Source organism: Melanotaenia boesemani, chromosome 4, assembly GCF_017639745.1.
Source record: "Melanotaenia boesemani isolate fMelBoe1 chromosome 4, fMelBoe1.pri, whole genome shotgun sequence".
Lineage (NCBI taxonomy): Eukaryota > Metazoa > Chordata > Actinopteri > Atheriniformes > Melanotaeniidae > Melanotaenia > Melanotaenia boesemani.
Genome location: NC_055685.1, coordinates 20,823,493 through 20,840,480, shown reverse-complemented (window position 1 = coordinate 20,840,480; position 16,988 = coordinate 20,823,493). Strand labels below are relative to the sequence as shown.

Below are 16,988 nucleotides of genomic sequence, written 5' to 3'. Positions count from 1 at the left end.
GCGGTGTTGTCAGCTGCCTCGTACGTGATTGGACCAGGTGGATTAGGCGCGTTCACGTGCCCCACTCCATGCGCGTACCAGTGGCAGCTTGTGACCGCTGGTGCAATCTCAAGGCTGCGAGTTGTGATGCGGTGACTCAGGTGTAAAGCAGGTACATTTGTAGTTGTAAAATTCTATTCATTAAGTTTATACTATTTTATTGAAATTTTCCCCATTTTATGCAACACATCTACATACCCGACTTTATTTTTGATGGGTAGGCTATGCTGTAAGTCATTTGTTATAAAAACAGAGACATTTTGTATAAAATATAATTCAGATTCTTACAAAAATAAACCCACTTTTAAAAGGTTAGAATACACAAAATGCAAATAAATTAAACCTGTATCAATCTGTTAAAGACTTTGACTTAAATTGTGCAACAAAATGTGCTGTCAAAAATAATGTGTTAACGGCGGTAATACATAATTAATTATGTAATTAACTATGTAATTATTTTTAATGCAATTAACGCATACACGACATACAAGCCCTATACAACAGTTATTTCTCCGATATGATGGTGGGAAATGGAGGCGTCTAGAGGCAAGATGGGAAAGATGAGCCTCATGACACCATCATAAATTTGAGAATAAAATAGAACATTGATGAAACAATACATGGGCCTTTTAAATGTGCCTTGCCTAAAAAAAAATAACACATGCAAACAGGTTTCAGAAATGCTGCCTCCTTCTCTGGGCCCAGACTGAGATGAAGTGGAAAACTGGCCTGTAATCTAATAATAAAATTATTTCTGAATTATTTTTCAAAATCACATCTGCCACCTCTTCCAGCAGAAGAGGTTATTAAACTTCTAGTCAGCTGGTTAATAACTTAACCAAGTCTGTCATGGTGTAGCAATGCATTATTGCACACAGCACGGATAATTTACAAATGGATGAAGGTCTCCATTAGTCCTAAAGATTTTATGCAGGTTTTGCAGTGACAAATGCTGCCATCATGACCACTCTCAATGAATTCAATAAGACAATGCAAAACAATATTCTGTATTTAATGCATGGCGCTCTGTATTAAAGGTTCTGGAGGCAATTGGGCTCCAGATGATATATCGATGATGAACACTTACAGCTTAGTGTAAAGAAGAAGTGATGCAACACAGTGATGCATATGCTTCCTTCCACATTCTTCAATGGTGGCTAACCTTAGTCTATAAATATTTACATTCTTAAATGTAAGATCTCTACAGTTTTATTTGTCCTTGTTCTAGTTTAAGTTAAAAAGTTGCACTGATTTATGAATTATTGCCTTCTTGAAGGATGCACTGGGCAGTAACATTAGTGGTTAGGACTTTTTTTTTGTAGGTTGTTTTAGTTATCCTTGCTAAAAAAAAAACACTTTCAATAAACAGGCATTTAGACTCTTTTTCTTCAGGGTGCCATTACAGTTTAAACGTTTCATTTCCACCAATATTGATCTGATTTTATTTTTCAAGGCATTTGTTTCAGTGTGGAGCTCCAACAGGCCACATCTGATTTGACAATAAGCTTCAAGATAAAACATGTCACTAAACCCACAATCAGCACTGTTAAAACTTTCCTGGGGATTAACCAAATCCTGTCAAATGTGTCTGTGGGTGTGGTGGGCTTCTGAAAAGGTAAAGGGGAACCTGAAAGCACCTGGAGTTAAGTACACGCAGACAAGTTCAAGTGAAATGGCTCCAAGTCCTCTGGCCATCTACAGCAGTTTGAATCCATGTGTCAACAACTTATAATGGGCCTTCTGTCGGAAGAGGAGTAAGTTAACAAAACACAGGATGGGGCAGGTAACTAAAGAAAACATTCTCAAAGGGCATGTTACAAGCAGTCAAGGAAATTGTCTGCATCCATTTTGCTTTTAACTCTATGTCATGTACAACAGCGCTCTGAATAGCCTTGTTTTTCTTACCCCCTTGAATCCCACTGGTGACTTTATTGTTAATGAAACAAAACTCAACACGGTTACAGAAAGAGATAGTTTTATTTTCCCCAAATAGGTTACACAACATTTTGAATCCTTTTAACTCAACATTTGTTAATGTTTCATTATTAGAAAAGGTAGATATCCACTAGTACATAGGAGTACTAGCATATTAATCTGCAAGTCTTCAGCAAAACAAAGCCAAATGGCAGCACTGGTCAATCTAACATTAAAATATATAGATTACAAATATATATATATATGAGTATCCATCTATTTTAAGGACACAATATAATGTTGTACAAGATTCACACTTTCAAACTTCTATATAGAGCCATGAGAAAATAATGAATCCACTAAATGAGGAAATGACAGCTGGATAGATAGACCAGCAGACACAGAATTCCTCTTTGAAAAATACACTTTTATACAGCCCAATGAAGTAAACCGTTAGCAGCCAAAGAGAGGATGCTGGTCTATACAAACCAGATTTTCACAAGTTAATAGTATTTTGGTTTACACCTTACATACACAGGTCTTACAATGCTTCTGTAGTCTCAAATGCATAAACGTGCATGAGTGCAGTATGGATAAATATCTTTGAATACAGCTTGTCTCGAAATTGAGTTTTTGTTTTTAAGTTAATGGAGTTATTTTTGTTTTTGTGGTGTGCTTCAACATATAAAGTTGTACAGGCTTGATCTGTACTACCTCAGAGTGTATGTGATTGTTTGGTCCTTTCTCTTCTAAATCGAGAGTTGGCCCCGAAAAATTGGTCATGAGAGTGTGGAGAGGGGAAGAGAAGAACAAATTCAAGGCACATTTAGTGACATAAGGCTGGTCCATCGTTCTGGTATTTTGAAGAGAATCAACCCCTTTTTTACCTATTCAGCCAGAATGTGTACAAGCAAAAAAAAAAAAAAAAAAAAAAAAAAAAGAAATTTAAATAAATAATTTTGGGGGGAAATATTTTGGCTTTGCTAGACTCAGAGAACGTACAACCCCTTTTGTATATATCTGTTTACAACAGGTTGGAATCAGAAGTCAGTTTAAAGCAGCTCAGCATAAAGTCAGAACTCAAAAGGGAAGAAGGTCTGGCTCTGCCCAAAACCACATAACTTTCTGAAAACCACAACTTGATTTTGTACACTTTGGCTTTTGAATAACTGAGATCAAGAGGTATGAATAGGCAGATTCATTCAGTCCACTTATTTTTAATATGTCAGGTGTTGGAGAGAACCTGGCTACCACTTCCCCATCGTTTCCCTTGGTTGTAGCTGTACACTGAGTAAAGCAGAACAGATTATCTCATTTAAATCCAAGTAAAAGCAAAGAAAGAGTACTCCCCAAAATATCACATAAACTACCACATAAGTTAGAGTGTGCTATTGAAAGTCACCAATTTGTATTATTCTGAATTTAATTTAATTCTGAAATAAATTTAGTCCCATTTATCAAAATGGGTGTTAAATTAATTCATGAAAAAAAAGGTAAAAAAAAACAAACAAACAACTGATTAGATTTAAAGCATTCATCCCTGTCTTCATCAGCTGAGAAGAGTATTGTAAAGATTGTGAGCAACATGGCAGTATTTCTGATTTTATAGCTGCCATTACAAAGCCAACAGGTCTCCTGTGCTGAGATACAACATTCAAATGCTGAAATACAAAAGGCTATTTAGAGTGTCAAAAGGAGTTTACTGCAGCACGTTTCTTTCCAAAGATCTGTCAAACAGTAGAAAAGTGCATTTCTTATTATTTGAAAGGAATTAAGAGAAAACATCAAAAAGGAATTTTTTTTCTGCAAATATTGTTAATAGATTTATAGTTTTTGAAGTCTGAAAAGGATTGACAGTACAGTTAAAGGAGGAAGGAGGTTCCTGTAGTTTCTGTAGCATCTGACATTTCATGTCAAACTGAGCTGACAATGTCTCAAAAAAAAAAAGAAAGGAGTGTTTAATGCTCTTCCAGCCAAGATGGACTGTCCCCACCTGGCATTTTCAATTTGATGTGGAACTGCTTGAGCGTCTGTTCCAGCTGCTGCTGGTTCCCAGCATAGTAAGCAGCGATGGCATTGTGGAACAGGATGAGCTGATTGTGCAACACCTTCACCTGTGGGAGCAGGAAAAAAAAAAAGTTGATTAACACAGAGCATTAAATCTGTCTTGTTATCAGTGATGTGTAGAGCAGATGTAGCCACCGGCCAACCTTGTTCTCTTCCAGGAACTTCAGCTTCACCGACACATCGTTCCTCATCCGCTCATACTTCTCACGGTGGATCTGGAATTGCTCCTGGCATTGCTCAATTTTTGGCATTGTGCTGCCATCACGTGGCCCCAGATTCAGCTCCTCCAAATCAGTTCGATACGCATCAAACTCAACCCTAAAATATACAAACATAGATACAAATATGAAACATATATGCATCATTACATGATGGAACAGACACATAGCAGCGGACCCGTTAATACAGATAATACTAGTCGTTAAGTTTCTGTGGAGATCCTGACAAAAAACAATCCAACTGAGACTCACAGACTGAAGATAAATTAAACTCTTGAAGATTATGAGATTTCATGCTAAGTTAGAAGAAAAACACACCAACACATTACCTGGCAACTTCATACTGTTTGATGTTAATCATGGTATCTTCAATTGTTTTGTCCACAAGAGTGTTTACACTAGAGATGAAGAAGTTGATGGCAGCCAGCAGTGTCTCTCCATTTTTGGATAAAAGCTTTTGAGTGTCAGCATTATAGCCAAACTCCTCCTACAAAAAAAATAAACAAAAAAAACAAACAAACAAAAACAATGAGGGACATGCAGGGTTCTCATTTAAACTTTAAAAACTCAAATTAAGACAGGAGCCTAAAAAAAATAAATAAATAAATAAATTGTACTCGCTAACTACTAAACTAGCTGCAGGAGGAGAAAGTATTTTCATTCTTCGTTTGAAAAGCTTACCATGTTTGTTCACTCATTTAAAATTAATTAAATAAATGTGAATTTGTCATAGAAAACCTGGAAGAATATCAGTAATGGAATTTAATCAAGAGGAAGTGGAGCATCTTAAATATTAAACTAGGCTTTGCCGCATGAAAACTTTAAACCACTGAATTCAGTGCACGTTGATGTAATGCTTCAGAAATGTCATTTTCACATAATTAATGCAGCATCAAAGGCTTCAGTCTGCTAGTGACGGTAATCAGTCAAAGCACTGCAGCAGTTAAGGTTTGTGCTGCGTTGAGAAGTGATGCATGTATGTTTCTAGATCTGATCTAGGAAGATGTTACAAGAAGCACAGGGGGAGTTATTTAATGACAGATGTGCTCAGTTTGTTACCAGAATAATTGGAAACGATATATACTTGAGTGAGGCTGAGCATAATGTGAAATCTTAGGCTACATCCTTTACAAATGTTGATTTTAAGCAAAAGTTTACCCGTTTTAATTTGCTCTTTTTTCCTTTTACTAACTCTGCAACAAGTTCAATTCACTTTGCCTTGGTAGTTTTTGTGTAGCCTTGTTATGCAAGGAAAAACCCCAATAATTACCAATATCCAACTCTCAGCTCTTGCTTTGATATTTAAAATTTATTGACATTGAGCCTGTTTGATTTCTGGAGACCTGAATATAAACACTCACATGGAGTTCTGGTGACTTGAGGCTGAGGTCGGCAAATGCATCTCCTAGCTGCCTCTGTGTCTGCATTATTTGGGACAGCTGATTGGCCAGCGTTTGGGCCAGCTTGATCACACTCTGGTACTTTCTCTTGTTGTCACGGAGCAATTCGATTTGCGACTCCAGCTCCAGGTCCACGGTCCTTGAGCCCCGACCCAGCTTCTCAGACAGGATCTGTCTGGTACACTGTGGAAGACAACATCCTCAATAACACATGCTCACATACGGACAAAGATTTAAAATCCATTGAAGAAGAAATATTAGCAATGACTGCTGGGAGTCTCTACTGTGTACAGACAATAAAAAAAACTTGAGCAGAGAGACTGTGAAAAATATAATCTGATGAAACGGAGGGGATCAAAATAAAATGTTTAAAGTAAGAGAGGATATGAATCATTTTTAGTCTGTTTCACTTCTCTGCCAACATCTTGATTAAATGAGAGATGATAAAGAGTTGGACTAAAGCTTAAGGAAGAGGAGGGACATGAAAACAAATCAAGGACAGTAAGGTTTACTTTATATGTGCTGATGCTCCACTTTCTCACTAGGTCCAGTTTTTCCATGGCTGGGTTCTTTAAGTCATCTGATAGGACCACTGCTCCACTCTTTGGCTGATCGTTCATTGTGCCTGGACAATTAAAAGTCATTCACTTAGTAGGTTACTGAGTAGTTCGACTTGAAGGATAGGAAACTGGTGAAAAAAGTCAGAAGGTACAATTCAGCAATTGGGATTTTAAAGTACTCAAAAAGATAAAAGATTAGATTGTGTTGGCAAAAAAAGTGAAATTTATTAAGGGAAAAACTGCTGAAATTAATGGAGCTCTGCACCACACAATGTAGAAAAAGTCAGACAAGTCAAGCTATATGGCTATATGGGCTCAAATTTTACTCCACTGCTCTTGGAAGTTTTTGCTGTTGTGAAGAAGTTGGTCATAAAAACTTCCATCAGTGTTGGAAGCTCAACTTGCTAGTTTTTGATTGTTTCCCCACCAGTAACAGAACACAGTTTATGTTTAAAAGCATGCATTTCTATAATATGATTTACCTAATAACATGCTTTATTAACATAATTCTGTTTTTATCTTATCAGCTTTTCTACATTATGACAGTTTCAATGCTCCCATAACAGTCTACAGATGCCAACTTCTGCAGGATAAAAGATTTTCTTTCCAAGCCAAGCAAATGGAAGTTGCATCAGAAACCATCATACCCAGAGCTCAGGATAACAACTGTAAGGAGTAAGTACATCTTTACGAACAGCCAGAGCAAAGGATAAAATCAGCTAGCTCACTATTTACAGGGAAGAAAAGTCTGGAGAGTCCAAAGACAAAAAGGGAGAAGAGGTTTGATTCTGAATGAGGCGCAGCCTGTAGGAGGAAGGTGCAGGTAAGTAACAGGTGAAGAACCAATAGATTGTGGTTAATTTGGTGCACAAAGGGTTGTGACGAAGAGTTGTCTGATTGCTGTAGCACTGCTCCCGGTACCTTTGTCAGTCTGACTTTCACTGGAGGAGCGAGCCAGGCGGCTAGCAACAGCTGAGCTTGGAGCTACAGGTGTCACAGGAGATGTGGGCAGGCTTGCTGACCCTGGAGGATATTCACAGTTATCAGAGTATGTTATCCTGCCACACAAGCATAAGGGGGAATTTTTCTATTTATGTTAATTTCAGATCTTTATATTTCTTCTTTTATTCCTCTTTTACAGGGGCTCTCCAAAATGTTGCAGGGTGAATGTTCTAATGAACAAAGACCTCCCTCAACCAGCGAGAATAAAATGGAAAATAGCCATGGCAACACTGAGTTCAACAGGTCACAACAGCTCTCTGCTCTACAAGGAGATGTTTTATTTGCATCTGTTAACAAAAACATGATTATGAAAAGGAAAGGAGGGTTACAACCTGGAGATCAGAGCAAACTCATTAAATTCAAATGGGTGTTCGGCTTTACAAATTCAAATTTGTACCTTCCACAGAGAGATTAAAAACCAAAAGGTAGAAAACAGAGAACACGTGCACAGAGAAACTGGGACAACAAATACTGTAGAAAGCTGAAAAGGTCTGATAAGACTCTGATAAGCTGATGCTTTACAAAACTCAGCACTGAGGAAACAATATACACATAAATTACACAAAGAAAATAGGAAAGGGGAGAGAATAGCTCACCTTTGTATGGTCCTGATTCAATGATGCCCTCTGCTGTTGAAGCAAAGTTGCTGGAGATGACACAAGACTCTGAAAGGTGTAGGGAACCGGGGGTAGTGGGCTTGGAGTCCTGCTGACAAAAGGAAAAAAAGTGCTAAGAGCTAAATTATCTGTGTAGAAGGGACACATAAGGTTTAATCTAAATTTAATTTTGTTAAAACTCAAAGATAAATTAGCAGCACCAATGAGATGCAGCTAATGGGGATCAAATAAAGAAACAAAAATAAAACCCACTGCTTGAAAGCTATAAGTTATACTTGCACTAAGTCCATTTTATAAATGAGAGCCTGAACTATGTTTTTTCACAGGATTAAACCTTCTGAAGTTCCACAGATGTTGATGGCTGCAGCCCCACAGCCTGAGTGTATGAAATGCATTTTATAACTTTTATAACAGAGAGATCCATCTGCAGTCTTCCAAAAACCTAAACGCTAAAACCCTCAGAGCTGAAGCAACCTGTTGATCAAATACTAACAGGTTGAAAAATATATTAGGCCAGTTGGAGCTAATAAAAACCAATTTCATGACAGGAACAAGCAGCAAAACTTATAACTAGTAAGTAGTACAAGTGAAAATTACTCAGTCACAAAGCCGATCATTATCCACTTAATATTCTGCATTTCCCACCGAAGAGCAAAATTAAAACACAAATTCAACCAAGCTGCACATATTTCTGTTCTGAATGTTAAAAACACAGGGCCATGCATTTAAGGGAACTGAGCAGAGCAGTGTGAAAGGTATATCTGAGCCTTCAGCTGGTCAGCATGGAAGCACTGCCAGCTCAGTCAGACTGACAACAGAGAGGGCGCATCAAAAAAATGACTGCAGAAGGCACTCTTCTGGACTGATTGATTTGCTCCCTCGCAAAGGAAATTGTGTCTTTAGAGCTTCAATTTGTTAAGCAGCCAATTAGAGGTTTGGTTTATTTTCTTTTTTCCCCAACCAGAGATGCACATTTGCTGGCTCTGGCTTCTTAAATGTGCAGATTTGACGATTTGCTTTACCAGATACAGCAGGGAGTTTGTGTACTTGGTCAAACAAAAGAAGCAAACTGAAAATATTTCCCAACAGCTCAGTTTGGGCCAATATTCAACAAATGACTTCATTTTAAATAATAGAAATGGACATTACTGGTAATCAGCACAAGAATACACCTTTTTCAGATAGTTTCAGTACAATTCCTCCCCATTTCTTTTAGGGGTCAAGCAGTAGTGGTAATCCAGTCATCTGATTGGCTTCCAAACCCCTGTTGGATGGGCTAGAAGACCACTACTCCTCGAAAAGAAATGGTCCATTTTATTTCTGCAAAACTGAGAGGAAGGGCCAACAGGAGGAACTAGGATTGGGTACAAAGAGTTGCTCCCAAAAGCTTCTGATCAAGATCTTACCCTCTGGAATACTGTCTCAGGGTTCTGATCCAGGTCTCCATTGCTGGTGACCGGGATCTCAGCAGCTGAGCTTCTGTGGGACTCTTCAGTCATTGCAGTCACCTGTAATTATGAAGGAAATATTATTGCTTTGAAGAGAGAGTAAAAAAAGGGGAAGTAGGATAGATGACTACTGTGGGCTGCCATCTTGTGGACACTGGCACAGCCAGGTATACGGGCAATAACAACAGGTTGTAACACCCGTCATCCTAAATATTCAAACCAAATCAGGTATAAAACAAACATAATTTGAGGAGCTTTACTTTACTCCAAACATTATGAAATGCCAACTTATTATTTTAAGTTAAAATGCCTAAAACCATTACTGGAGTGATCTAGACTGTCACGGCTCATCTTCTCATGCTGACATTTCTTTAACTGACTTTGTAGACAATGCAAACAATTTGCAAATAATTGAAATCTTAAACAGGATATGAACCTTTTATGCAACAACAGACAACAATTGTGAACATTTCTATACTTTACATTACAGCATCTGTTTATTAAACAAAGGGGCATGACATTTATTTAACAGGATAAACAAAATGGATATTTACATATAACTTTCTGTTCACAGCTACATTATATTTGTGGATGGAGTAAATGTTTAAATCAAAATCCCCCTTTATGCATTACACATGCATGCAAACAGTGATGATTCAGACAATACCAAGTCTTTTGTGGCCACATCACCTCTGCAAGGCCTCAGGTTTCATGCAACATCAGCCATCTTTGCCCCCCATGTGCAGGACAGTTTATCACTGCTCTAAGTTGTGGTCTAATTTTAAATATGTGCTACACAAATAAATGCAAAAAAAGGCATTAACATAAATCAATAAAATTAATCTCCTGCCTGTTCACTCTTCTGGTCTTTCTCTGCATTTATAAGTGTCAGTCTGTAGCTGTAAGATGAAGAAAGAGCTGTGTTAGTGCCTGCATAGTTTTATGAACTAATCACTGTGGACTTGGAAACTGGGACAGTGACCTAATCAGAATGACATTCAGGAAGCTATTTTACCAGGGTGTGTTTATGTAAAGCTGTAGAAAAAGAAGAAAAAAAAAACAGTAAACAGTAAATCTAAATTTCTTACTGAGATCATGCACTTCAATACCTTGACCACAATCTAAATAATGCAAACCACCACCAGATCGTCAGGTAACAGGATCTCTCAGTCTTGTACACTGTTAAGTGGTTTTACTATGAAAGTAAAACAGTGAGTTTGTTAATAGATTTACGTTATAAATATATTACGGGGAGCGCATTTACTTCTGTCATTTAGTATTTGTGTCTGTAGGTACAAGGACTTGATGTAATGGTTATGTATAAATAAAACAATGGCTAAACACAAAAAGCTGACTTATATTGGGATATGCTGCTTTAGAAATGGAACAGTATGAGCAGACGGTTCGAGTTTTAAATGAAAATGTGGGCAATTTTAGAAAAGACCCATTGAAATACACGCTTTGAAGAACAGAGGTAAGTAGACAGAGTGAAATATCCCTTAAATGTCAAATGATTCACAGTCACCTTTGTGTATTTCCCTTTTACGATCAAAAACAAACACTTCAGAAAGGCTTCATATTAAACAACGTAACAAAATACAAGGTCAAAAGCATAAATTTGATGCACCAAAAGTGCATGCGGGTGTGATCCTGACACACCTGTGAACACCAATAAAATCGGGTGCATCCACGAGGTTACATTAACCCACTTGCATGAAGATGGCTATAAATGACCTGTAAACACCAGAAATCTCTTAACTTCTAATCTGTCCTTGTTTGGGTGCAAATCCATGGCTCAGCTCAGGTCCCTGTGATGGCTCAGACCACAAAAGGGGCTCAATAACACCCACCTGTATGGACAGCATTCAGTAAAAAAGAAAAGCTCCTTTCCTTTTCAACCTAAAACTTGGTGACTAAGATTATAAAAAGAAAGCCTTGCATACATATTTTGTCCAGATGGGATCCTGCATGTTTGTTATGAACTTGGCCAGCATTAACATACTGAAATAGAAAGAAGAAAGTGTGATGTTATGGGACAAGAGAGTATAAAGTGGCACTATACCAGCGGATGTACCAGAATCCTCTGACAAATCCCAGTTTTATAAGCTTAGCAGAAGACACATATTTCAGTGTGATGATCCAACAAACACTGTTGGGGGAGGTGGCCAGGTATGACGCCTGTCTGAAATAAACCCTTTTCAATAATGACCAGCTAAAAGAAACCGCCTCTAAAGAATGGCAGAACATCTCCAAAATATTCTGAAGATACTAAATTTGGGAAAAAATATGCTAGGTTTGACTTTAGCATTAAGCTACTACAGCTTTACATAGGATTCATTTAGGTGTCTCAAAGGGATGCTTGATATCAACAAGCTAGTTTGTATGTGTGCAGATGGTGGAAGTAATAGTAATTTTTCTTTTTGGCTGTAATTCATAACTGACATCGTGAAAACTACATATTCAGTGCATAGGGCAAGCATTTTAAAGTTATTCCAAGTTAGCACGCACAATAAAGAATTCTTTGACCATTGCATCATGTGATAGATGCATAAATATTTAAAGGCCACAGGACACCCGCATGCAGGCAGGCGACACAGATATGCACGGCTCTACCTATCTATCCACCTACTGCAGATGAGACTAGGGCATACCTGACAGTCCACTCTGACATCAGGTTTAAGACAATGTCTGCTAAAAAAGCATATTTCTGATTACAACTAAAAAAAAAAATAAAATGTGCAAAGATTATTATAAAAATCAGCTGACAAGCACCGTTGTACCCTTTTCCGTTTCACTCAAGTTTAACAGTAGCTATACGTGCATCCTTATGCAAGAGTCTTTTTACATTACGAGGCCCCATGGTGCTGGGTCTAATTAAGCCAACGATCTACAGGCGATAATGGGGTCTCAGAGCCACCACTGGCAAACAATGTGCAAGACAGCTTGCTAAACAGTGTTAACCTACTGGGGTACAAACAATAGTTAAGTGGCTGCAAATTAATCAGCCATGGGAAGGAACAAGGTATAGATTCCCTACAGTTTAGTACTCTGAACTGAAGCCAGCACCCAATGGGAGGGATGAACGGACAACAACAATAAGCTTACTGTCCAATTTCCAGCATCAGAAATGAGGAAACACAAATGTTGCCACTCAAGCTGCAGAGGAACGTGACACTATCAGGTTGCACAATGTTGAGCTTAAACTAAAAAAAAAGGTTAGGAGACAGACTAGAAGCAAAACCTGTCCTGAAAATTCTCTGGCAACTGTGCAGAAGTTAGGGTTGCTAAACAAGGGTGGGGGGGAAAAGGTGACTAAGATAATGATATAAGACACAATGTCAGCAATGAGCTTGAAACTGAATGAGAATCAACAGCCTGAGGAGTCAGACATTCCAGAAACACAAGAAAGGGCCTGCCTGAGAATGAGCAGTCAGGAGTCCAAATCTGCTACTTACCCAGCCATGTGACTGACACGTGTAGAGTTCAAGAGCTGTATGCACACCAAACTTACAAACTGGAAAGAATTGTGTCACTTTTGTATCATACAAACTTGTGCAGGAGTGAATATTTACTGAAAGCAGTGAAAACAAACAAATAAACAAAAGCACTTTCTCATTTTCTTATATACAAATAAACAGCAGAATGGTACTTTGCAGGAAGCCAGAAAGACAGAAGATGCTGAAGCCTTGATCCACATTGCTATTTAGAAAGAATGCCTCCCAGCACACATGACAGAAAGCTAGTTTTTCCCCACATATTGACGCTGAAGCACAACAACGGACACATAAAAAGACATAAGAGAGAAACAGGAGTCGCATTATAACTCAAGATCATATGCATCATTTCTCATCAAAATCCACAATGAAATTTGACCTGTAACTATGGCAATGTAGCAAAGAGACCGCCACCACCAGCACCACCGCCACCACAGTAAATCAAGAAAAAAAAGGAACATAAGCAAGGACACAGTGAGGAAGTGCTAGAGCAAGCTGATTGTTCAAAGTGAAGTTAAACATCACCTTTGTTTCCAAGTGAAAATCTCCACTTTCCTCAGGTGTTTCAGTTGTTTCAACGTGGTGTTTTGCCTCCTGTCCTCTACTGTCTACACTGTCAGACAGCCTATTCTCATTATGAGTGCCCTCATTCTTTTCCTGAACATCTTTACTACTGGATTCTGCATTTTCTTCATCGCTGTCAATATTAACATCGTACAGCACATCAGCTTTGTTCTCTCCTCCATTGCTATTATCTGCACTCTCCTGTTTCACATCCTTACTCAAACTCTCCTCAGCCGCCTCACAATCCTTCTGAGGGTCCTCTGCTGAGGCCTTCGCCGACTCAGCCTCAAGACTAACTTCAGACATACCTGAAAACAGACAAAGAGGAAGGGATGAAAATGTCCTATAAAGCTGGCTGACTGCTTAGTTTTACACACTGAAGTCACATAAATGACTTCAGCAAAAGATAAATTCTCTTTCCTGCTGTTTATGAGGTATTTTAGGACTCCCGTTCAGACTATTTTTAAACACATGGATGGGGAAAAACTTAATTTGTTTTTCCATTTTGTAACTTTAGTTCATGATATATAAATAAAGTACTTGCATTGGTAACACCAGTAAAGGGGATGAAGATCTAAAATTTCTTGACTACAGATGGGTGAAAAAAAAATGAAATAACAACCCAGACAAAGATAGATCTAGTGGCTTTGCTATGCTATGAATTGGGTCTGCTTGTCCCATTTTGCTGAAGGGTCACTCACGCTACATCAGCACAAAGTTGTTCTGACTTATCACTTGTATCTTACGGTTAAACATTTTCATCTGGACTGGAGTGGTCTCTTCCAAGACTATGCATAAAGTGTGGACTTAAAACATATGGTGCTTGATCTAAAAGTGCATTACCACAGATGGCTGCTATGCTGTGGCTTGGATAGTCTCAACAGTTAGTCTCTAACAGTTTAAAAATGCAAAATAAAAATGAGCGGCATCAAGGTTGCAACATCCATCTTTTATCTACAGTCTCATCCAGGGTTCCAATAATTCTATCAACCATACTATGACTCGCTGAAAGGCTTAATGAAAGCAAAGATGTTGTATTTGATGTAACTGGCCTTCACAACCACCAGATCTCAACCAAAATATGTAGAAACATGGCAAGGGTGCAGTGATCTGACTCTTGCAGAAACAAGTGGCCCAACATTCCCCCTCTATTTACCCATATGTAAATAAAATCTTTCATGTAAACACCACCTATAACACTGAATAACTTTTGAATTTATTGACACAAACACCTGACTCTAATTTCACCTTCCACTTAACTACTAATCCGTGATGTTCACACGCTTTTGCAGACACATTATAGATTATTTACTTTAATAATAATTTAATAAAATACTTAGTCCGCCGGTTCTTGTAGCAATCGCTATTTTCCTGTATGCAGCCTCAACCGGAACAGACACTTGACGTTTGGCAAGGTTGAGTAGATTACCTGTTGCAGCATAGTCACGTGATCTTGTAGGGTAGCCAAAGGTGATTAAAAAATAGAAACAAACTCTGGGCACATTCTCAAACTACGTTAATTGCATGGTTAATGTTAAAACAGCATGATGAGTTTTGAACACAACCAACCAATCCTTAAGGTCAGCTAGCTTAGAGCTGCCCACTAATTTGAATTAACGTGAAAGCCTCCAACCCCTTGACGTTTAGCTTATGGTAGCTGAACAGCAGTCAACGCCTAAAAGAACAAATGGAAAACTTTTACATCAGCACTTGTGTTGCTGCCAGTGAAAAACAACCAAACGGATAAAAAGAACATCAGATTATTTTGTCATATACATGGTCCATATCCACAAAGAAATTATGATGGTCAAAACTTGGAAACGTTACCTGCTTGCGGATGCGGCTAACTACTTAGCTGTGATGTTAGCCGTTTCCGTAGTTCACTGAAATCCAGCACTGTGCCACAGCAGCCGTTCCCACTAAAGGTAATGCCGCAGCTGTTAATGCAAACGTGGTGCGGATATATTATTGGTTTCTCATCAGCGATCCTAAATACCTGACAAGCACGCCAGACGTGATATCTGGACCCGGAAAGACTGATTCAACGTCAATGATGGCCCATGGATAATCGCCTGATGCAAACTGTACCATCTGCTGGACGAGTGCTCTCCCTGCCGTTGAAATATACTACATGCATTTTAGCTTCTCGTCGCTTTTATTTACGGTTGATAAACAGCATTCGAATACATTACCGCCCCCTTCTGATCTGGAGTGTCAACTACATGGATTGCTGCGGCAAGCTATGCACTAATACCAAAAAGTAAAACTAAAAGATTAGCTGGTCAAACCAGCTTTAGTGTACCTTGAAATTTAATGAGTGATTAACTGTTCAGTTATTCCCTATTAACTCCCACTGAAGCCCACGTTGTAGTATGACTGTGTGTGATAGTTTGACAGCACTCAGTATATTAACAATAAAAGTACTCTATGTGTGTGAATATGACATGTAAAAGTTTTGTATTTCAGTTTTTTTTTTTTTTATTAATTTATGTTTTATTTACCCTGTGCCAATTCATAGCAAAATGTAATCTGGGGTAACATTTAGACAAAAAGACGTTTCCCTCCAAATAAGAACTTGACAACAGTAGGAAAGAAAAGCCTTTCAGAAACATGCAGTTTCAGAGTCAACATTTGCAGAAAGGAACAGGGAAAGAAAATGACATACTATTGGAGAGAAATTCACAAATTTATTACTATGCAATAGCGGAACAGATGCAAGACTTAAGAGAAAAGGCTATATTATGGAGGGGCTCAGTTCATTGTGAGAGGTCTCCAAGCAGTCTTAGTAAGCATAATTAGGATGGTTCAGGAACGGCTGGGCCAGCATTCACTAAAGTCTTTTAAGAAATGGAAAGAGGCGAGAGACAGAGTACACCCTGGACAGGTCGCCGTCTTTTGCAGTGCAAGGTTAAACTTGTTACATATATAAAGAGGGTGATATTTGTCATCTTAAATTTTCCTTGGTGCAATAGTGGTTGTTGTTGCAATATTAAAGTAGTCATAAACTTTCTTATGAGCGCAAACCATTTTGGTTGTTATGCTGGAGTCTTGGATTATATATGTCAAAGTTTTAAAGGTTTTTTAGTTGAGCACACACACATTATATTGTTTTTGTTGGTAATAAATTAATTCAAATAAACAATAAACAAAGAATGTAATTATTTCTGGTCGCAGTGTATACTGATAGAATTTTTGTGCCTTGTGAAATGATGTATTTTCTGTTGTTTGTGTGTGTGTGTGTGTGTGTTTCTGAAATGTTTTCTTTGTCAAATGGTGTGTTTTCTAAAAAACTTTTTTTTGGGAGAAACCTGTTGTTGTGACTTGTAAAATACCATTATTTTCTCATGTAAATGGCTTTTGTACAGCAACCTATGTACAGTCTATGACAGCAACATGCCAAACTCTATCTCTTTCTCGTTATCGTTATCTCTATCTCGTTATATCTTTTCAAACTTTTCAAATTTCAAACTTCATCTACACATTTGTACCTTAGTTGATTAAAAATGTATTTCAGTATGTTGCATTCATAGATATCTGTAATAAAGCCTATATTATAGATGTCTTGTAGCATCAGTGAGTCTACATGGTAAACTCAATTTCCCATAATCACATGGGTGGGGCACGCATGCTTGCGTAACGACGCAAACTGAGCTTGGTTGAAGCAG

At 38.1% G+C, this 16,988-nt stretch overlaps 1 protein-coding gene across 9 annotated transcripts; it reads right to left on the bottom strand.

Annotated features, from left to right (window-relative positions):
- Positions 1–1,997: 1,997 nt before the first annotated feature.
- Positions 1,998–15,425, bottom strand: arfip1 (ADP-ribosylation factor interacting protein 1 (arfaptin 1)). 9 transcript variants are annotated; one of them, XM_041982890.1, is made up of 11 exons: positions 15,320–15,424; positions 15,151–15,242; positions 13,285–13,631; positions 9,224–9,325; positions 7,797–7,908; positions 7,120–7,221; positions 6,151–6,263; positions 5,600–5,821; positions 4,568–4,725; positions 4,164–4,338; positions 1,998–4,067 (listed from the first exon to the last, which is right to left on the bottom strand). In XM_041982890.1, the coding sequence occupies exons 3-11, from the start codon at positions 13,627–13,629 to the stop codon at positions 3,912–3,914; spliced, it is 1,485 nt and encodes a 494-aa protein (XP_041838824.1). In that variant the 5' UTR covers positions 13,630–13,631; positions 15,151–15,242; positions 15,320–15,424; the 3' UTR covers positions 1,998–3,911. The 9 variants fall into 9 exon arrangements, with proteins under 9 accessions (XP_041838824.1, XP_041838823.1, XP_041838825.1 ...); XM_041982889.1 differs by having other exon boundaries at positions 15,151–15,425; XM_041982891.1 differs by having other exon boundaries at positions 7,797–7,905; positions 15,151–15,425.
- Positions 15,426–16,988: the final 1,563 nt, after the last annotated feature.

What these genes read in the sequence shown, in the direction of transcription:
- arfip1 (XM_041982889.1), bottom strand. Translation starts at nt 13,629, where the DNA reads ATGTCTGAAGTTAGTCTTGAGGCTGAGTCGGCGAAGGCCTCAGCAGAG. An exon ending in ATTTTCACTTGGAAACAAAG is followed by an intron (nt 9,326 to 13,284) that starts GTGATGTTTAAC and finishes TCATAATTACAG; the next exon opens with GTGACTGCAATGACTGAAGA. An exon ending in CTGAGACAGTATTCCAGAGG is followed by an intron (nt 7,909 to 9,223) that starts GTAAGATCTTGA and finishes TCCTTTTGTCAG; the next exon opens with CAGGACTCCAAGCCCACTAC.